Consider the following 21,882-nt stretch of genomic DNA (forward strand, 5'->3'; position numbering starts at 1 on the left):
ACCAGAGCAACCGAACTTTGCATGGCTTCTTTTCATCCAGAGGAAGGTTGAGGGCTAAAACCAGATAATTGTCCTTCGAGCCTCAATTGGGTCTTGTTCTTATACACTGCCTGGGGTTTGTTTTGTTTTTATTCCGGAAGTGATCGAGTAAAATATATTTTGGTGATCGTATGTTGAGGTTGTCTTGATTTGTTGTCAAAAACACAAATATATTTAATATCTTGCTCACATGTGCATCTGTTATTGAAAAGAATGCTTTACACAGGTTTATTACAACACCTCCGTGTTCAGGCCTCAAGTAAGTATGTTGTTGTATACTGCTTGTGTTTTTCCTGGGAGTGACCAAGTAACACCATACGTTTTGTGGAGAATGGTAATCCATACAAAACCATAAGGGCAACATTCCCCAATTTGTCATGCAGGAAATACTTAAATACATATCTAATCCATTTTCCCCAGGAAACGTTGGGTACTTCAGCTGGTATAAAAAAATAAAGGAAACACGTACTGTATATACCTACAGCGACAATGGATATCAAAGAAATATCAAAAATGTACCTTACATATCAAAGAAATTGGACAGGACCATCTCCGTGGACATTCTTAGCAAGGGTTAATATGCTGGGCAGTTTGCCATCCCTCTTCCAGGGTGAGGGCAGGAATTTGGAATTTGTTCATGGTGCCAGTGATAGCTCGCACACTCTTTGCGAAGGACAACGTGGGATCTTTAACGGCCGTAAACTGTCAGCAGATGGGACACCCAATTTAACATCCATCCGAGGGGCAGCACACACATTGATGAATCACCCGACCTGTGAAACACCACAAGTTAGATGGCTTCGAGGTGAGTACGCATACCTCCAAGCTATCCTGTCAGCATATATATATATATATATATATATATATATATATATATATATATATATATATATATATAATATATATATATATATATATATATATATATATATATATATATGATATATATATATATATATATATATATATATATATATATATATATATATGATATAGATGTGTGTGCATGCATTGATGGATTTTTTGTTTTTTTTTCAAAGGCTCTGGCAAAACAGTTGCTTTGGCTCTGCCTACGAGGCATGAGCGAAGCAGAACGACAGCCAACCACATCTCCATCGGATTATGCTGCAGTCAATACTGGGAAGAGAATTATTTAATTCTCAATTTACCTGTGAAGCCCGTACCTCAGAGGTGGAGCTGATGCAATGGTTTCACCAGATTTTCCTCTGGTATCCAAGGCAATCTCCACTCTTGGCTCACAGACTTCCTCTCCTGCCACAGCCAACGCATTGCCCAAAATGGAATTCTCTCATCCCCTCTTCCGGTCCAGGCTGGAGTTCCTCAAAGCAGTGTTCTGGGCCCTGTGCATCTTCTCGTTTTCATCAATGATCTCTCCGACTCTCTGGAAAATCCTCTTTATCTCTTTGCTGATGACTCCACCCTCTGCCGTACCATCTGTCATCCCTCAGATCGGCAAGCAGCAGCTTCTTCACTCTCTGCAGATCTGGGTAAAATAACAAACTGGTACAACACATGGCACATGTCTTTCAATCCTGATAAATCTCACTCTCACGACGTCTCTCCGAAAGGACTGTATGGAATCCCCCCTGGGCATCTTCCATTGTGCAAAGTCCTTCCTTGGCACACCTGAGCTCCTGAACACAAACAAAGCTTTCATCTGCAGCCTGATGGAGTACTACACCCCCCTCTGGGATGGTGCTCCCGCCTCTTACCTTTCTCGGCTTCACGCTGTGTAAACCAAGGCAATGAAGTTCATTGGTATCTCCTGCAACAAGGCTCAGTCTTTGGGTCTCTCACTCTCTCACCGCAGGCAGGTCGGTGGGCTTTATCTTCTACCATCTCCTCTTCGGCCTCACCCCCCGCCGCTATGTCTGCTATCTAACCCGCCAATATTTCCGCAGGGTGCTCAAGGTCATCCAGCAACCCCCTTCTGATTAAACTACCAAAATCAAGAATCACTGCTTACCTTCATTACTCATTTTCCCCAACTTTGGAACAAACTCCCACATACTCTTCAATTCCACTCTTCCCTCCAGGTCTTCAAAACAGCTGTTCTATATATATATATATATTGTTGTGGTTACCAGATTCGCAAACCACCATTCAGGTCCCTTAGGTGAGGTATCTCGGTAAGTGCATGTGTAGTTAGGCCCAAACCCGTTGTCTAGTGGGAATACATGTCATTTATACGTGCTGCGACTCTTCAGGATAGCCGTTTTTCTTTTACTATCTTTATTTTGGACCAATCGCCACCATCACAACCACAACATCAACCACCAACCACAACGCCGCTTCACCACAACCGCCATGACCTTTACCGTCACAACTCGCCACCATCGCATCACCGTCATCTCGCGCCACTCATGGGCACCGATGCTGGACTCGTGTAGGGCGCACGTTGAACAGCGTGTACAAAATCACGGATTTTCTGCTTCAAAAACGGATCCAAAACGACACACGCCCACTTTTTGCCGTCCAATCGGTGAGCGAGGGGCGAATTGGCCCCGCCCCCAGGGCGATCGATATATGCAAATTTGTGGATCAGGAAGCCTTCACGCCCACTTTTTCTCGGGCCAATGGGGAGCGAGTTGAAAGTGCAAGGGGAGGAGGTCAAAGGCGAAGTTACGGGGGGATAAAAGGACGGTGTTCGTCAGTCAAAGGAGTCGTAAAAGTCGGAGCGAAAGAGTCAGCAGAACGAGAACGAGGGGTCGGAGAGTCGCAAGAGAGAACGAGAGAAGGAGTAGTAAAGGTCGGAACGAGGCGAAGGAGTCGGAACAGAGAGTCAAGACTTCGCGGGCGGTGGAGCTGCTCGTCGTGTGCGTGGAAGTCGGAACGGAGGGGACGAGCTGTGGAGAGGCGGCGAGGGCGGACGAGGGGGTGCTCGCGTCGTGCAGGGAGCTGCACCCCTGGGAGGCCGGCAGCGCGACCTGGCCGAGGTGGAGACGCTCGTCGCACATAATAAAGATCCTCTATACCCCGCGCATCAGCAACCCCTCCTGTTTCCCCCCGCGCTGAGATACTGCGACCAAGGGGGCCCCGTTCCTACCCCTCTGCCAGGCACTGTCCACGAGGCCCGCGGGTTGTGGGGCCATCGCCGCTCCGCGTCTCATCACCAGACGGGTAGGCCCGACCAGGTCTCGGCCCCAGGCCTACCTCATTCTTGAGGGTATTTTCTTTCCTTGGTTTTGGGTATGTGTTGTCGGCGCCGTCTGTGAAGTAGAATTGTATAAGTGTTGCCGTGTGCTCGGTAGTCGGAATTAGCTCTGCACTGTGTTTTCACTTTTATGTTTGCTTTTTGTGTAAATGGAATTGTGTTTTCTTTTTTGTGTGCATTTGGTGGAATTGTATTTGTGTGCTTTCCGTTCGTCGCGAATAAATGTGCTTTATTGTTGAACTGTTCTCCCGCTTCGCTTCGTCTTTTCCCCATTGAACCCCCATCTTGCTTCACGTAAAGGGTTGGTAGTGGGCTGACTACGCCCGATAATTAATCGAACCGTCGAGGTCGACGATAACACCGCTCGGTTATTCTGATAGTACGGAACGGGTCACTTAAGTGGCCCGTGTCCGAAGTCGACCTGCGGCGAGGTGCGATCGCCCGGTCTACCCTCCGCGTGGGTACTTAGGTAGTTCGAATTTGGCGAGCAACCCTATCCCACGCGGGGGCTGATTGGCTCGATCGCGGTGTGACCGAAAGGTCCACCCGTGACTGGTTCCCGGCGTTAGTCCGAGAGGGTCACGACTGGATTGTCCGTCCGGTGGGCGACGTGCCGCGATTCGAGTTACGTGGCCGTCGCACGCCGGCGGGCGCGAAGACCGCAACACTGGTGTCAGAAGTGGGATACAAATTCATCGCCCTCCTCGCGGCACTGGTATCGGAGAACAGGAAAACGGGCTCTCCTGTCTCCGGCTAAATTTACGGGAATCGGTCCAGGGGTGAGAGAAGCGACCCCCGATTCCCTCCAAATTACGAGCGAGCAAATTAACCCTTCACGAGAAGCAAGATGGCGTCTCAAGGCGAGCGGGAGCCGGGGGTATAAGAAATGGATGTAGAATGTGTAGGATCCATGGTCCAGGATGAAATCCCCGTGCAGGAAATGTTGATTGTGCAGGAACACGGACTCGCCCAACTAAACCCAGAACCTGAAATGGGTGCGGCAGCGGCCGCAGTGTATGACACCTCCCCCCCCCCTCTCCACCAAAACCCTTCCCCAACCCTTGCCGAAACGGCTCAGCTGAGTGCATCCAACATGGCCCAGCTATGCGCCATGCTGGCGGCAATGAACGAAAAGATGATTGCGAAAATGATCGAAAAAATGGATGCAAACACAAATGAAATGAAAAACGAAATGAATGAAGTGAAAACGACGATGGATGCGAATACACAGCAAATGAGGGAAGAAATGAAAGAGCTGCGGGGTGAGACGCAGAACATGGGCCGATGCCTGCAGGCGGGCATGAAGGCAGTGACCAGGGAGCTGGGAATGGCGACTCCACGTGTGGGAGCAAACGAGCTGGGTGGGGGTGCAACGGCTGACAGGCCCGCGGTGGAGGCGGGTGAAAAAATAATTCGTGGAACGTGTTGGGCGAGGGTCGTGACGATGACCGAAAGGGAAAAATTAAATGGGGAGACCAAAACGTGTGAGACGAGACACGAGGTGACGACAACAGAAATAATAGTTGAGACAAGGGAGGTAAAGGGTGAAGAGTTGGCAGAGACACGGGAGATGGGAACGATAGAGGGAAGACTACACGATGAAGACGGGGTAAGTGACGCGCACGCACACACGGAGGTAGTGGAGGACAATGGGGGTGAGCTCGCGGAGCGTGTTGGGACCCGGTGCGAGCACCTGGATGGCCTCCTCCAGGAACGAGGGGAGGGAGTATGCCCCCTTGAGGCGAGTCACGACCAGGTGAGTTCGGTCGTGCTTTGCGAGGTTGAGGGGACGGGTGCTGTGGACAGGTGCACGGAGAGCTTGGGGGGTATAGAGGCCCCGGAGACCCTTGTGGGGACACGAATCCCCAGTATGGTTGTCCCTGTGTGTGTGGTGCAAGGTGTGAGTGCGTCCCCGTGTGTGGAAGCGACCCCGTGTGTGATTGGTGTGGTGGCGATGGTGCCGGAGTACGTGCTTCCCAGCACGCCGGGTGTGGATGGGGCACCGTGTGTGAGTGAGGCCGTGTGTGTGAGTGAAACGGCCAGTATGAGTGAGGCACCACGTGTGAGTGGTGTGGTGGCGATGGTGCCAGAGTGCGTGCTTCCCAGCACGCCGTGTGTGGATGAGGCACGGAGTGTGAGTGAGGCACCGCGGGTTAGTGCCCCCGCGTGTATGAGTGAGGCACGGTGTGTGGATGAGGTACCGCGGGTGAGTGCCCCCGCGTGTGTGGATGAGGCACGGAGTGCGAGTGAGGCACCGCGGGTGAGTGCCCCCGCACGCGTGAGTGAACGGCCGTGTGCAAGGTCGCTGTGTGCCAGGGAGACCGTGTGTGTGAGAGAGCGGTATGTGAGGGAGATGTCGGTTGGCATGCGGGAGCACGCAGCCGCGTCTCCCGGTGTGAGTTTAATGGAGTGGACTGTGTGCGTCGTAACACGCAGGTGTGCGTGGGTTGAATGGCGACAGAGACGGCGACAGAGGAGAGAAAGCCGAGTAGCGGCTGTAGCTATTTCGTGGACCGTGCCGGGTTCACCCAGCAGTGAGCACGCGGTTCGTGCTGTGCAACGCACGAGACCACCACGTGCTCGCTTGCGAGAGTGAAGTCCCGGTCCGGAAACGCACGCGGTGGATTTGCCGATCCCGCGGACGGACAAAGTTTAGGCAGGTAAATGGATTTGGACCGGACGGGTTCTCCACGCGATCGTGTGTGTTCAGCTCCAACGGGCAGGGCACATGTGTTCGCGTGGGGAACCCCTCGAGACGTGTGGCTTGTGTTTTTTTTTTTATATGCGCACGGTGACGTCATGGCTGCACGTGTGGTTGGAATCCGGCAGGAGGGGTATCCCGGCCGATGGTACCGTCCAAGGAGGGACGAGGAACACGTGCAGCTGCATGACGTCACGGGCAGGTGTAAAGTGCGCGAGCGCGAGTTGCCGCGCTGGTGATGCGCATGAAAAAAAAAAAAAAAAAAGCAAGCCTCACTTTCGGGTGTACAGGATTCCTGGGCAAGGGGTGAAAGACCCCCTTACCTGGGCACAGGATGGAAACTAGTTAGGGGGAAGGGTTAGCTTAGTTAGACCGACTTCATGGGGCAGGGGTAAGTCCTCATGGAGTCCGTGGAATGGATTAGATAGAGGGATTGTAGCGAGATTTAGGATGGGAAATAAAATGAATTTATGATTTGGAGACAGAGACAGACTTGTGGATGTGTAGCGGGGACGTAGTTTAGCTACGTAGTGTTAAAAGGAACGTGCTATAGTTTAAGGGACGACGTGGGAGCACGAGTTAGTTAGGGGATGTAGTTAGAAGGATGGCAGAGTTCAGTGGTGTGTGTGTTGAAGAGTTGTGGGTTGTGAGGTGAGTACGTGTACATGCTGAGTGAGTGAGGCCAGCGGGTCTGTGTGAGTGGAGTGAATGGGGAATGCATGGTGCGATGAGTGATTGGGGGGAGGAGTGACTCCCGCCCAAGGGACCCCGGGGTCAGAGTAAAGTGAGTTAGCTGGGTTAGTCAAATTGAAAAATGGAGGTCGTTTTGTTGTTGGTGGGAATGTAGGCTCGAGACCCATTTGGAGGGGTGCAGGAGCCCTGTTGACGGGCTTGGGAGCGTGGCTGCGAAAGGTGAGTATCGCTGAGTGGGTACCCCGGGCACCAGGCTAGTCGGCCGCGGTAGGCCATGGGCCCATGGGGGCCGGGATAGAGTAGTGGGCACGGGTGCGCCTGCTTGGTGCGGGGCCCGGGGCGCCGTTAGCCGCGTGGGCAGTGTTGTGGGCACGGGTGACCCTCGGAAAGGGGCCCGGGAGGCCGGCCTGCCACGTGTGTGTTTCAGGGGAGGTGCCATGGGGGGCACTCCCCGGTGTTAGGGAGCTGGTAGGCTCGGAGGCAGTGTAGTGCCCGGAGGTGCCATAGCGGCAGATTCGGCAGAGGGTCGTGGCTGCCAAAGGGAGCCACGTGTCCCAGCCAGGAGACCGTGTGAGGGCACGGAGAGAAAATTGGGGGGTGAGGCCCGAAATTGTGAGGACACCAACACAGGCGACGGGAATCTGGGTTGTTAGAACCAATAGTTTAAGCGAGAGGCGCTTGTTGAAAGCCCCGGGGTAGTTTAGCAGTTAAATGGTTAGGGTAGATTAGGAGATGTACCCCTCCGCACCATCCATCCCCTCGCTCTCGTTGTGGGCCGCTGGACCCACTTTGGGTTAGATCGCCGAACTCTGGGGAGGCCATTCTGAGGCTTCGTTGGGCCTCGACACAGGACGTTAGCTCTCCCTTGTTCCCCTCCGGGAAGGGAACGTAGGGGTTGGGAGTAGGCTAGGTGACAGGATAGGTTAGCCGAACAAAGACGATAAAGGGGGTTAGGGGACGATTTATAGTGGGGGAGTAAAAATAAAAACAACAAAAAAAATAAGTTGGGGCTAAATTGGGGTTTGACAAATTAAGGGAGTGGGTATGTACAGTGACAGGCAAAGGCGATAGGTTGGGAGGGAGACGGGTAGGTAGGTCCGAGCCCGCCCTCCAAGTGGCCAGCACCACCGCACTCCCTCCACCAACTTCCACTGATGGCAAAAGCTGGCCAGCTTCATCTGCTGGCTGTGTTACTGCAAGGCCTGTGCCGGCCAGTTCATCTGCTGGCTGTTTTTCTTCGAGGCCTGTGCCGGCCTGGTTCTGCGGGCTGAGTTTGCCTGCAGCGGCCTTCTTCTGCGGGCTGTGTTTGCCTGCTGCCTTTGCCATGCCATGCCCACTGCCCCTGTTCACCAGCCCCCGTTCAATTTTTGCTTTGCCCCCCCCCCTGTTCATTTCCATGTGCTCCAGGATCCGCAAGGCAACGGTTTGCAAGCTGCGAGAACTGCCCTGTTGGCAGCTACAACACGGGCCTGCAGTGGCGGCCCGTGCACCGTGTTTGCGTTCATGCATCCATTCGTTGTGCTCATTGCGTGTGCCACTTGAGCTGGCACGGAGACTGCGTTGTGCAGCCCAAGCACCGTTGTGGTTCACTGCGTTCAGTTCAAAAGGGAAGGCCTTGGACTGCGTGTGAGCAGCCAGCCACGTTCCCTGTCACCTGCATTGTTTGAGCCAGAGACTGCATGTGGGCAGCCTGGCTCCCTGCTAACTGCTTTTCTTTTGCAGAGTTCAGTGATCCTGGGCCATGGTTTAGTGTAAAATTTGTAAGTTAAGGTAAGATGTACTGTACATATGAGTGCGCCCCCGGCATGTTTGTCTTAGCGCCGGCAATTTTATTTAAGTCGTCCGTGTGAGTGAGTTTGTTTAGATAGTTACGCAGCCCGCAGGTTATTTATTTTGGGGACACGAATACCATGAATGTCGCACTCAGGGATCCGTAGGTAAAATGTACTAGGGGAAAACTACACATGATGGCACACGAAAATTTGACGACTCGGGACGAGTCTGTAAAAAGGGAAGGGGGTAGTGTTGTGGTTACCAGATTCGCAAACCACCATTCAGGTCCCTTAGGTGAGGTATCTCGGTAAGTGCATGTGTAGTTAGGCCCAAACCCGTTGTCTAGTGGGAATACATGTCATTTATACGTGCTGCGACTCTTCAGGATAGCCGTTTTTCTTTTACTATCTTTATTTTGGACCAATCGCCACCATCACAACCACAACATCAACCACCAACCACAACGCCGCTTCACCACAACCGCCATGACCTTTACCGTCACAACTCGCCACCATCGCATCACCGTCATCTCGCGCCACTCATGGGCACCGATGCTGGACTCGTGTAGGGCGCACGTTGAACAGCGTGTACAAAATCACGGATTTTCTGCTTCAATAACGGATCCAAAAACGACACACGCCCACTTTTTGCCGTCCAATCGGTGAGCGAGGGGCGAATTGGCCCCGCCCCCAGGGCGATCGATATATGCAAATTTGTGGATCAAAAAGCCTTCACGCCCACTTTTTCTCGGGCCAATGGGGAGCGAGTTGAAAGGTCAAAGGGAGGGGGTCAAAGGCGAAGTTACGGGGGGATAAAAGGACGGTGTTCGTCAGTCAAAGGAGTCGTAAAAGTCGGAGCGAAAGAGTCAGCAGAACGAGAACGAGGGGTCGGAGAGTCGCAAGAGAGAACGAGAGAAGGAGTAGTAAAGGTCGGAACGAGGCGAAGGAGTCGGAACAGAGAGTCAAGACTTCGCGGGCGGTGGAGCTGCTCGTCGTGTGCGTGGAAGTCGGAACGGAGGGGACGAGCTGTGGAGAGGCGGCGAGGGCGGACGAGGGGGTGCTCGCGTCGTGCAGGGAGCTGCACCCCTGGGAGGCCGGCAGCGCGACCTGGCCGAGGTGGAGACGCTCGTCGCACATAATAAAGATCCTCTATACCCCGAGCATCAGCAACCCCCTCCTGTTTCCCCCCGCGCTGAGATAGTGCGACCAAGGGGGCCCCGTTCCCACCCCCTGCCAGGCACTGCCCACGAGGCCCGCGGGTTGCGGTGCCATCGCCGCTCCGCGTCTCATCACCAGACGGGTAGGCCCGACCAGGTCTCGGCCCCAGGCCTACCTCATTCTTGAGGGTATTTTCTTTCCTTGGTTTTGGGTATGTGTTGTCGGCGCCGTCTGTGAAGTAGAATTGTATAAGTGTTGCCGTGTGCTCGGTAGTCGGAATTAGCTCTGCACTGTGTTTTCACTTTTATGTTTGCTTTTTGTGTAAATGGAATTGTGTTTTCTTTTTTGTGTGCATTTGGTGGAATTGTATTTGTGTGCTTTCCGTTCGTCGCGAATAAATGTGCTTTATTGTTGAACTGTTCTCCCGCTTCGCTTCGTCTTTTCCCCATTGAACCCCCATCTTGCTTCACGTAAAGGGTTGGTAGTGGGCTGACTACGCCCGATAATTAATCGAACCGTCGAGGTCGACGATAACACCGCTCGGTTATTCTGATAGTACGGAACGGGTCACTTGGCGGCCCGTGTCCGAAGTCGACCTGCGGCGAGGTGCGATCGCCCGGTCTACCCCTCCGCGTGGAGTACTTAGGTAGTTCGAATTCTGGCGAGCAACTCTATCCCACGCGCGGGCTGATTGGCTCGATCGCGGTGTGACCGAAAGGTCCACCCGTGACTGGTTCCCGGCGTTAGTCCGAGAGGGTCACGACTGGATTGTCCGTCCGGTGGGCGACGTGCCGCGATTCGAGTTACGTGGCCGTCGCACGCCGGCGGGCGCGAAGACCGCAACAATATATATATATATATATATACATATACATATACATATACATATATATATATATATATATATATATATATATATATATATATATATATATATATATATATATATATACACGAGCCAAACCCACGCTCTGCGCGAAGTTTCGACAGTGAGGGTTCGTCAGGACGTCAATATATCCAGTGTTCACAATGTGATTTATCGAATTTCTTTCTATACAATGTTTCTTGTTACATTTTTTTGTGTCAAATTCACCTTCTGAGTTAGTCGGCATGTGCAGAAGAGGGTTTTACATTGCAGACGCTGTTTTCTCGGAGTGGCATTACGCCTCTCAGCGGTGACGTCACACGTCGCCGTGCAAACGAATGTAAAAATTAGAAAATCGCCAAAAATTCCCAAACCTGTCCATCTGGCGCGATCTCACATAGCCCATGCTGTACATTAGACCACAGAGAACCCACATGCCGAAAGTGGCGACAATCCGTCTGGCAGTTTTGGAGGAGAAACATCAAATTACGCGCAGACGTTAACAGACATAATATATAGGAATATATATATATATGTAAATATAAATGTATATGTAAATATATATATATATATATATATGTATATATAAATATATATATCAATATAAATAAATATATATGTATCTTCTTCTTTCGGCTGCTCCCGTGAGGGGTCGCCACAGCGGATCATCCGTATGATCCGCATCGTGATTTGGCACATGTTTTACGCCGGATGCCCTTCCTGACGCAACCCTGGTCGCCTCTTACGACACAGGGATATGGTACACCTATTTTAAGTGGGGTATACACCGGCCCAGTATACTGGTACTCATTTCTCGGACCTCAGAAGGATGACAGGCTGAGTCAACCCCCTGGTGTATTAATTCAGTGGCCCAATGGGGCTTGAACTCAGGACCTTTTGGATCCCAAGCCGCTGCCATAACCACTGCGCCAACACCAGGCTAAATATATATATATATATATATATATATATATATATATATATATATATATATATATATAAATATAAATATATAAAAAAATATAAAATATATATGGATATATAAATATATCAAAAATATAAACAAATATATCGAAGCAATAAGACAAACGCCAAATTTTGGTGCCAATTTGCGGTGACAAATCACATCGTAGCCTCGGGACAATTGGCAGATATTTACTTTACCATCTGGAAGGGGGCTCAATGTAATTTTTGTGGTGAACTGATGCTTATCTTTCATGAAATTCAGGGGTGAAAGTGAGCGTCCAATTCAGTGACATTACCGGTCTTCGACGGGTACTCTATTAGTATATAAATAAATTGACTCCTCCAATGCTCTTCTCATCGAAGAAGCTGCATAAAGCAACCAATAAAAGTGACCAGGATAAGCCCTTTGGTGTTTCAAACCCTTCCCAGAGTTCCTCCACAGCTATAAAGACGTTCACACAAGGTACACGCATGAGAATCCCAATGCCACACACCCCCTCGGCTGCCGGACCAGTTTCATAGCTTGTTGGCGAATAATCAGCGACAGTGCAGACAGAATTGCATCCCAAAGAGGCTCACAAGCATGCACTACGTCCGAATGTCAAAACCAGTCAATGTATAAATAATCAAGACCGACCCACCCACATCTCTCACCTGGGAATGGAGGGAATAACAAATTCGCTCTCACCTAATCAATTCAACCCAGGTGGCTAGGATTATATAAATAAATTGATCCCTCCCCTGCTCTTCGAGCCGAAGAAGCTGCATAAAGCAACCAGGAAAGGCTACCCAAGGTAAGGGAAGTGTCTGGGTTACCAAGCTATCAGACTGGGCAACCAACATCATTCCAAATCATTTCTTGATAAACTCGAGTGTTTATAAAACAAGATACCCTGTGAAGTGTTCAAGTGTTTACTTCAATTTAAATAAAACATTGATTTTAACCCATTCACTGCAGTCTATGAATATACTCCTAAGTGCTGGGTGCAGCAGATTCTGCCATGATGAGTATTCTCGTAGAAAAAAAATTACCCTATTGTACGTATTGAAAGCAGAATATGTTGCCATGGCAGATCACACAATGAAAGATCTGCTGGGCAGTTTAGTGAACATAAATCGATGTAAGAATTATGATAATCATTATTTGTCTCCATGAGAAGTTTTGCCATTTCATCTGCATTCATACGTACCATTTTGAAGGGTAATGACAAGTAGCAAAAAAAAGAGAAACATGTGGTACTCGGCACACAATCTACCATCAGCAATGATGTAATACCAACGTCGATTCAGTACTAAAAAATAGTCCGACCAGATAGCTTGTAGCTGGCATACAGAATTGAAAATCTTGTCCCACTGCCTGTTATGAGTTTTCTCGTAACGTGGGGTTTCCCCAGCAATGGATAAGATATGAACTTAGATTTGCCCATAGAAGGATAAAAATTGAAAATAAAGGACTGGGCATGCACATGCATGCTTGGCTTGCAAATGGGAGTGGTGTGCACTATAACAGTCTGCAGTCAATGTGTTAAAAATTGTTTTTAAAAAAATCCGGAAGTTTAGCACCACTGAAGCAGTCTTATACATCATGTTGTACACTGTAATAACACGACGTTCATTCACGGTTTAGGAGATCCATGGAACCCCCGATATTGTACTATCTCACATGCCACATATATATATATATATATATATATATATATATATATATATATATATATATATATATATATATATATATATATTGCATGGTTCTTGGAAGGAATATGAAGGCTATTTGTGTTCTACAGTCTTGAAGTATACAATTCAATTTGAATAAAGGTTTAAAGAGGTTTAAAGGTGTATAAATAAATAAATTCCAGGTTTACCACCGTTTTCCACAGTTCTATTACATCACCCGATCTAACGCGTCACATTAGTTCTTCATGCCTGTTGTTTCTGCACTTCATGACATCCTGAAAAACAGTAAGTTTCCTGTTTTGAATGATTTCCAATTTTGGTTGACTTCCAGGGACAGAGAGAGCACAAAAAAAAATCATTTCACTCCTCTCTGCGCTTGGGGCAAATTCAGAGCCAAGGTATGGTAAAACGACAAAACTTGTGTTCCTATTTATGTTCGTGTTCAAATTATAACATTTGATTCAAATAAGTTGTTCCTCGGTCATAAACTGATAAGACAGACAGATGGGCGGATAGACATGAACCAATTGCTTAACCTCGCTTTTCGCTTCGCGTGCGCAGGGTAATAAGAACTACTCTCAGCCATAGCTCAACTCACCAAGTGACTGGCAATACAGCATCACCTCTGTTTCTCCCAGCATCTATGGAATGCAAAACTCTCAACACTGCTGGAATTCCCTAAGATGAGACTGAATTCTAAAGCCTATTGTTCTCACATCTTTGACCTGTTGGTAGCCTCAGTTTGTTTGTTTTTAACTCTCCTCCTGTCTATCTCCCTCAGGTCTCTCCACCCTCTGATCATCCCGAGTTCCTCCAGGAAACCTATCCTGGTTAAACTGCCAAAATCCAAGCTCATTGCACACCTCAACTCCTTTGTTGCTTTTTTGTTGTGGAATTGCCTGCCTGAAGCTGTTCTATCCCACATTTACCTCCAAGGCTTCAAGTATGTGGCCAACCACTATTCCCCATTGCTCCACACAATTTTTTCTACCACCATTAACCCTACCAAACCCTAGCATTTTACTTCCATGTTACTGTGTTTCATTCCTTTTTCTCTTTCTCTCCATTTTTTTTTTCCAGCTTGTTCATCCCATTGCCAGTTGTATCCAACTGTTGCTGCACTATTGGCTTGTTGCCTTTTTCCCCTACGTCATCTCACTCTTGCATGATGCTCATCTCAAAGTGAGATAACTCCACCACTTCCCAACCCCCACCCCCCCCAATCCCCACCCCGATTTCCAGCATTTCTTTTTCCAAATAAACAAGGATTTACTGAGATTATTCATTTTTTCAAACAGATATAGCTTATAATGAGCTGTATTTTGCAATTAAATTAATTTAAATTCAGCAATGATTCTCTCACAGCTTTACCTTCACTCAAATTCGATATCTAATTTCATTTTACATCGTGGTTAAGATGGTTTAAGACTCGGTTGCAAAAAATGGGAATAAAATGTACAGATATTGGTGTTTTAAAGGCAAAATGCATTTTAATAGCTGTTTCTGGTCGGGTGTGATGCGGGAGGGAAGAGGAGAGAGGGAGCTTTAAGTGCAGCTATGCCACTAATGCAGTGCCCATGTTACCAGTAAGCTGGTAATTTTACCAATCTTGGAAGGATGACAGACTGAGTCAACCCACCTGGTGTTATTTCAAGGACATGACAGGAGCTCAAGTTCAAGACCCTAAGATCCTAAGCCAGCCACCTGAACTGCTAAGCCAACCACAGGCTTGGGGACAGGGTGAGGGGCAGGGAAGGGGGACAGAGTGAGGGGCAGGGAAGGGGGACAGAGTGAGGGGCAGGGAAGGGGGACAGAGTGAGGGGCAGGGAAAGGGGACAGAGTGAGGGGCAGGGAAAGGGGACAGAGTGAGGGGCAGGGAAAGGGGACAGAGTGAGGGGCAGGGAAAGGGGACAGAGTGAGGGGCAGGGAAAGGGGACAGAGTGAGGGGCAGGGAAAGGGGACAGAGTGAGGGGCAGGGAAGGGGACAGAGTGAGGGGCAGGGAAGGGGACAGAGTGAGGGGCAGGGAAGGGGGACAGAGTGAGGGGCAGGGAAGGGGACAGAGTGAGGGGCAGGGAAGGGGACAGAGTGAGGGGCAGGGAAGGGGGACAGAGTGAGGGGCAGGGATGGGGGACAGAGTGAGGGGCAGGGAAGGGGGACAGAGTGAGGGGCAGGGAAGGGGACAGAGTGAGGGGCAGGGAAGGGGACAGAGTGAGGGGCAGGGAAAGGGGACAGAGTGAGGGGCAGGGATGGGGGACAGAGTGAGGGCAGGGAAGGGGGACAGAGTGAGGGCAGGGAAGGGGGACAGAGTGAGGGGCAGGGATGGGGGACAGAGTGAGGGGCAGGGAAGGGGACAGAGTGAGGGGCAGGGAAGGGGACAGAGTGAGGGGCAGGGAAGGGGGACAGAGTGAGGAGCAGGGAAGGGGGACAGAGTGAGGGGCAGGGAAGGGGGACAGAGCGAGGAGCAGGGAAGGGGGTCAGAGCGAGGGGCAGGGAAGGGGACAGAGTGAGGGGCAGGGAAGGGGAACAGATTGAGCGGCAGGGAAGGGGGACAGATTCAGGGGAGGAAAGGGGGCAGAGTGAGGGGAGGGAAGGGGGCAGAGTGAGGGGAGGGAAGGGGGACAGAGTGAGGGGAGGGAAGGGGACAGAGTGAGGGGAGGGAAGGGGGACAGAGTGAGGGGAGGGAAGGGGGACAGAGTGAGGGGAGGGAAGGGGGACAGAGTGAGGGGCAGGGAAGGGGGACAGAGTGAGGAGCAGGGAAGGGGGACAGAGTGAGGGGCAGGGAAGGGGGACAGAGCGAGGAGCAGGGAAGGGGGTCAGAGTGAGGGGCAGGGAAGGGGACAGAGTGAGGGGCAGGGAAGGGGAACAGATTGAGCGGCAGGGAAGGGGGACAGATTCAGGGGAGGAAAGGGGGCAGAGTGAGGGGAGGGAAGGGGGCAGAGTGAGGGGAGGGAAGGGGGACAGAGTGAGGGGAGGGAAGGGGGACAGAGTGAGGGGAGGGAAGGGGGACAGAGTGAGGGGAGGGAAGGGGGACAGAGTGAGGGGAGGGAAGGGGGACAGAGTGAGGGGCAGGGAAGGGGACAGATTGAGGAGCAGGGAAGGGGGACAGAGTGAGGGGAGGGAAGGGGGACAGAGTGAGGGGAGGGAAGGGGGACAGAGTGAGGGGAGGGAAGGGGGACAGAGTGAGGGGAGGGAAGGGGGACAGAGTGAGGGGAGGGAAGGGGACAGAGTGAGGGGAGGGAAGGGGGACAGAGTGAGGGGAGGGAAGGGGGACAGAGTGAGGGGAGGGAAGGGGGACAGAGTGAGGGGAGGGAAGGGGGACAGAGTGAGGGGAGGGAAGGGGACAGAGTGAGGGGAGGGAAGGGGGACAGAGTGAGGGGAGGGAAGGGGGACAGAGTGAGGGGAGGGAAGGGGAACAGAGTGAGGGGAGGGAAGGGGGACAGAGTGAGGGGTCGGAGGTGGGACAGAGTGCGGGGAGGGAGGCGGGACAGAGTGAGGGGAGGGAAGGGGGACAGAGTGAGGGGAGGGAAGGGGGGACAGAGTGAGGGGAGGGAGGTGGGACAGAGTGAGGGGAGGGAGGTGGGACAGAGTGAGGGGAGGGAGGTGGGACAGAGTGATGGGAGGGAGGTGGGACAGAGTGATGGGAGGGAGGTGGGACAGAGTGAGGGGAGGGAGGTGGGACAGAGTGAGGGGAGGAAGGGGGGAGAGAGTGAGGGGGGGGAGGTGGGACAGAGTGGGGGGAGGGAGGTGGGACAGTGAGGGGAGGGAAGGGGGACAGTGAGGGGAGGGAAGGGGGACAGTGAGGGGAGGGAAGGGGGCAGAGTGAGGGGAGGGAAGGGGGCAGAGTGAGGGGGGAAGGGGACAGAGTGAGGGGAGGGAAGGGGGCAGAGTGAGGGGAGGGAAGGGGGCAGAGTGAGGGGGGAAGGGGACAGAGTGAGGAGAGGGAGGGGGAGAGAAGAGATGGGTGAGGGAGTGGAAGGAGGACAGAGGGGAGGGAACAGGAGAGAGGGTGGGGATGGTGAGGGAGAAGAGTCAAGGTCCTGAAGTCACATTTTACATTATGTTGAATTTCCACGGGTCTCTGCTCCTGTCTCATTTTCCATTGGATATAACCTCCTCTGTTCTTATCCATTCTTCACTGGAATCTCTACATTTAAAACTACACAGAGCAATCAGAGATTGCAGACCCTCGTCAGAACTTGTTTTGTGCAGTTTGTGTACTGGTGTGTTACGTAATTAATGAGACATAACTAGAACTGCCACTTTATAACTTGCAGTGATGACCGGGTACCAAGACGTCCCGCTTTGATGCAAACCCACTTTAAATGGGACATCTGACCCATGACGTTTTTATTATTATTAATTATTCAATTGAACTTAGAATGGGATTAAAATTAATTCAATTCAAATCAAACGGAAGACCAACTCGGTACAGTCTTGCATCAGAGTAATCAGAAGGAACCCAAACAAACAAAAAGCAAAGATGAAGTCGTCTGGAGAGGATTCACATTTTAGCTACTACTACTCTTCCCTCAAAACCATCCAGGCACAGCCAAGTAAGCCTTACTCAAAAAATTAAATTGAATTATAAAAAATATCAACTAGAAAGGGCACTCGTAGAGCGCATACCTTCACCGCAGCCACTAGTTCCCTTTGTATTAAGTTGTCCAAAACGCATCTCAATACAAATATGCATTTCGTGACCCCCATGACCTTTGACCCACAACCGCTACCTAGGGTGACAATAGTACTATACCTTGTGTCATTTCAGAAGATGGGGAATTGAACACTGAAAAATTTGGAGTTAATTTGATGTAAATCGGAAACATATTAACCGTTTTCATCATGAAAAAACGATGTTGACCTTTTTGTGACCTTGACCTTTGATCCGATCGCTCCCAAAATCTAATGGATTTGTCCTTTCATGATGCCAAACAAAACCAAAACAATTAAAGCCTCTCTGCATTTTGTTTTTTTTGCGTTAAGTTGTCCACAACGCTTTCTGATATAAATGTGAATTTGTGACCCCCTTGACCTTTGACCCCCAACCGCTGCCTTGGGTGACAAAAGTACTATACCATGTGTCATTTTAGAGGATGGGGAATTTAATTTTGAACATTTTGGAGTTAATTTGCTGTAAATCAAAACAAAATTGACAATTTAATCGCGAAAAAACGATTTTGACCTTTTTGTGACCTTGACCTGAACCTTTGATCCGATCGCTCCCAAAATCTAATCGATTTGTCCTCTCGTGATGCCAAACACATCCACAAAATTTCATGACAATCTGCGAAGTGGTTTTTGTGTAATGTTGTCCACAACGCTTCCCAATCAAAAACTCCATTTTGGTGACCCCTTTGACCTTTGACTTCCACAGACTAACTAGGGTTGCAAACACTATACCATACGCTATATCAGTGGATCGGGATTTGAATACTGAACATTTTGGACTTAATTTGATGTAAATCGGAACAAAATTGACACTTTAATCGCAAATTGACACTTTTTGTGACCTTGACCGTGACCTTTGATCCGATCGCTCCCAAAAGCTTCGCCTGGCGTCCTTGAGTAACTGCAAATCATCTCTGAAAATTTTATGCAAATCGGTCCAGCAGTTTTTGCAGCCTGGTGTTGGCTTAGTGGTTAGGGTGGCGGCTTGGGATCCGAGGGTCCTGAGTTCAAGCCCCGTTGCCTGCTGAATTAATACCAGGGGGTTGACTCAGCCTGTCATCCATCTGAGGTCGGCGAAGTGAGTACCAGTGTACTGGTCCCGGTGTATGCCCCGGTTAGAATAGGTATACCATATCCCTGTGTGTCGTAAGAGGCGACCAGGGTTGGCGTCAGGAAGGGCATCCGGCCATAAAACATTGCCTCAAGAAAAAGCCTAAACCCCTGCACAGCAGGGAAAAATGGCTGTAAAAACGGTCCAGCAGTTTTTGCGCAATGTTGTCCGCACACATATTTACCAATAAATAAATACACAGGGGTCAATACAATACCTTCGTCAAACGAAGTTTGCGAAGGTAATAAAAACTAAAAATAACCCAGATCAATCAATTAAATAATTCTGGCTACCAGACCATGTGTCCGATCAAGTTGAAATTTAAAACATGCATTCTCCATCACTACGAGATCATAATTTTGAAGTTTCATGTCGATTGATCAAGCGGTTCCAGAGAAAACATTATTTTTCTTCAATCCAATATAGCTGCCAAATCATGTGACCTATCAATTATTCCTTAACAAACTTGTACACCCAAGGCTTGGGGAACATTTGCGTGAAGTTTCCCCTCGATCTGTCCAGCCGTTCTGGAGAAGAGTTTTACAGGTTTTATGTTAAATCCAACATGGCTGCCAAACCATGTGACCCATGACATCATATGTGTGAACGTTTTGTTCCTCATCGATAGGCATACGTGTAAAGTTTCGCCTCGATCTGTTCAGCCATTTAAGAAAAGATTTTAAGGTTATTATTTTTTTTTGAACAATATGGCAATCACGTGACCAATGATGTCAAATTTTTTTCTGTGGACCATTTCATCCCGAGATGACACTCAAAATTTTTCATACTGATCAGATGTAGAATTCTACACATGCAACGATGACGTCATAATGAAGGCACATATGATGTCACAAAAAAAAAAAATCAAACTTATTCCCCATGAGTACTTGCTGTGTGCCAAGTTTCAATTTTTTCCTTGGTTTGGTTTCAGAGATAGAAAGGTCGAAAGTTTTTCCAACATGGCTGCCACATCATGTGAATTATGATGTCATAATTATCATTGAATCATTATACATGAGTTGTCGCACCGATGGTGAAAAGTTTGTCTCAATCCAACAAGTGGTTGTGGAGAAAAACAAGAAAGTGTCTGTCCGCACAGACAGACAGACCCAGACAGACAGACAGACCCAAACAGACAGACCCAAACAGACAGACCCAAACAGACAGACCCAAACAGACAGACCCAAACAGACAGACCCAAACGCAATCCCCTCTCCTTCGGTGAAGGTAATAAATCACAGATCTACACTTTAAACAGCAGAGAAATACTTGGCAAAATACACGGACCAGCGTGCCTCCCGTGCTTGGAACGCACGGACCAGCGTGCCTCCCGTGCTTGGAACGCACGGACCAGCGTGCCTCCCGGACAGTGAAGCCAGATATCTGCAGAAGCACCCCGAGCCTTGCTATTCGCTTGTTATTCCCCAAGAGCATGTCACACTCAAACTAAATGCACCCGCCGTCTCCTCGGACGTTTTCTCGCCGTTTGTTTCGCAGCAAAATCTCCCTCCGTTGTTCTGACGTAGTCTTTAATTTTTTGCTTTAGCTATTCAAAGGTGAACTTGCAGTTACAGTTGATGTTTGTCGGTTTCCTTCTTGGGCACTCGATTTTAATTTCCAAAAGTAAGTTTCAATCATTGCATCATCCCTTCGCACCACTTACCCACACCATCAAACAGTCGCACAATCAACCACCCTCACAATTCCACTAGTTGCTCCACAAGCCCCAATAATCGAGGAATTTGAAGCCGGGTATGAATATAGCCCCTCAACAATATCGGACACACCATGACGTCACAATCAGCAGCAATGGACCACATGTAATGATGACCAAAGACCTCACGGGCCCTGACAATGGCTCACCTTTAACCTGAACTTTTATCCCTAATTAAACAGGCTCACGTCCATTGTCACCTTCTGATTACAAATTTACAATGGAGGCGTTTATTTACTTTCCCGCTCGTTCTTTGCCACCAACCATTATAACTCTTCGATGACGTCATTTGCTGCGTCTAAAGCGTGACGGACATCAATAACATGTTATTATATAACGCGACAGCTAGCCCGGTGTTCCTTACTGTCTGCAGGCGGGTACAGTGGGTTCATGTCCACCTTGTACACCTCCTTGCCGTAGTACTCCTCCTCCGTAGAATCCCGTGCACAAGACGCCCCGGCCGCCTCCTCGCGTTGTTGACGGAGCAGTTCCCTCGTGCTGTTGAAGAGCGCCAGGACTTGCGGTGGAACCTCGTCCGCAGCAACGTGCGCCTCGGGGGGGCTCGAAAGGCGCAGCTTGCTGAGGATCTGCCCGCGGATCGCCTGGATCCGCATGCGCTTCACTAAGTCCATGTCGACGGGCGCGCAGGAGGAGACGCACAAGTATGGAGCGGAGCAGCACAGCAGGAGCAATACAAGGCAAACGGCTGGGAGTCGGACGCGCATGACTAGCGCGCTTGGCTGGTCCTTCTACAGGGCGCCCGCGGGGGACGCGCTCCGGACGCTAAATGCCGGTTCGCTCGGGGGCCCGGCGCTCCATGCAGTGGGACAGCTTGGGTCCTGTGTGCGCAAATCGTTCATTCCTCTTAACTAGGGAGCACGTGCATCACGAGCCCCCCCCACACCGCCCTGCGCCTGTGTGGCATGGCCCCCACCCCCCATGCACGTGCGACTGAACCCCCCCCCCAACACACACACACACACACTTCTCGACGACCGCGTGAGGCACGAAATTCCCAACCCCCCCTCCTGTGCGCGTGCGGCACGAAACCTCGAGTGCGCGTGCGGCGAGAGTTCCCAAGTTCAGCGCATGTGACCTAACCTAACTTGTGCGTGTGAACTCCACCTGTGCACGTGCGACACGAACCCCCTAGCAAGCATGCGGCACAAAATTCCTGTAGTGAACGAGGTCCCAAGCTCATTGCCCGTCACCGAATCCTACCTGTGCGCGTGCGGGCCGAACCCCTTCTAGTACGCGTGCGCAATGAACCCTTAATGCGCGTGCGGCATGAACCCCCAAGCCCAGTGCGCGTGGCACGGAACTTCCAGCGGGTAGACGAGCT

General features: G+C 50.3%; 2 protein-coding genes across 3 annotated transcripts in view; one reads left to right on the forward strand and one right to left on the reverse strand.

Annotated features, from left to right (window-relative positions):
- The window catches only part of LOC147022601 (uncharacterized), a 126,641-nt gene extending 112,160 nt beyond the window's left edge, over positions 1 to 14,481 (forward strand). Inside the window, exon 5 of one of the 2 annotated variants that reach the window (XM_085887344.1) lies at positions 13,828 to 14,481. Coding sequence is in view for 1 of the 2 variants with exons in the window: in XM_085887345.1 (XP_085743471.1) it covers positions 13,828 to 13,844 (17 nt within the window). In the remaining variant the exon portion in view is untranslated. The remainder of the gene's footprint in view (positions 1 to 13,827) is intronic. The other variant, XM_085887345.1, reaches the window with a different exon arrangement.
- The window catches only part of LOC147022602 (transforming growth factor beta-2 proprotein-like), a 101,348-nt gene extending 79,887 nt beyond the window's left edge, over positions 1 to 21,461 (reverse strand). Inside the window, exon 1 of the mRNA XM_085887342.1 lies at positions 20,905 to 21,461. Within this exon, the coding sequence (XP_085743468.1) occupies positions 20,905 to 21,265 (361 nt within the window). The 5' untranslated portion in view covers positions 21,266 to 21,461. The remainder of the gene's footprint in view (positions 1 to 20,904) is intronic.
- Between the last annotated feature and the right edge of the window lie 421 nt (positions 21,462 to 21,882).

This window comes from Eptatretus burgeri, chromosome 7, assembly GCF_056783735.1.
Source record: "Eptatretus burgeri isolate ZD-2024b chromosome 7, Ebu_testis_v1, whole genome shotgun sequence".
Classification (NCBI taxonomy): Eukaryota; Metazoa; Chordata; class Myxini; order Myxiniformes; family Myxinidae; genus Eptatretus; species Eptatretus burgeri.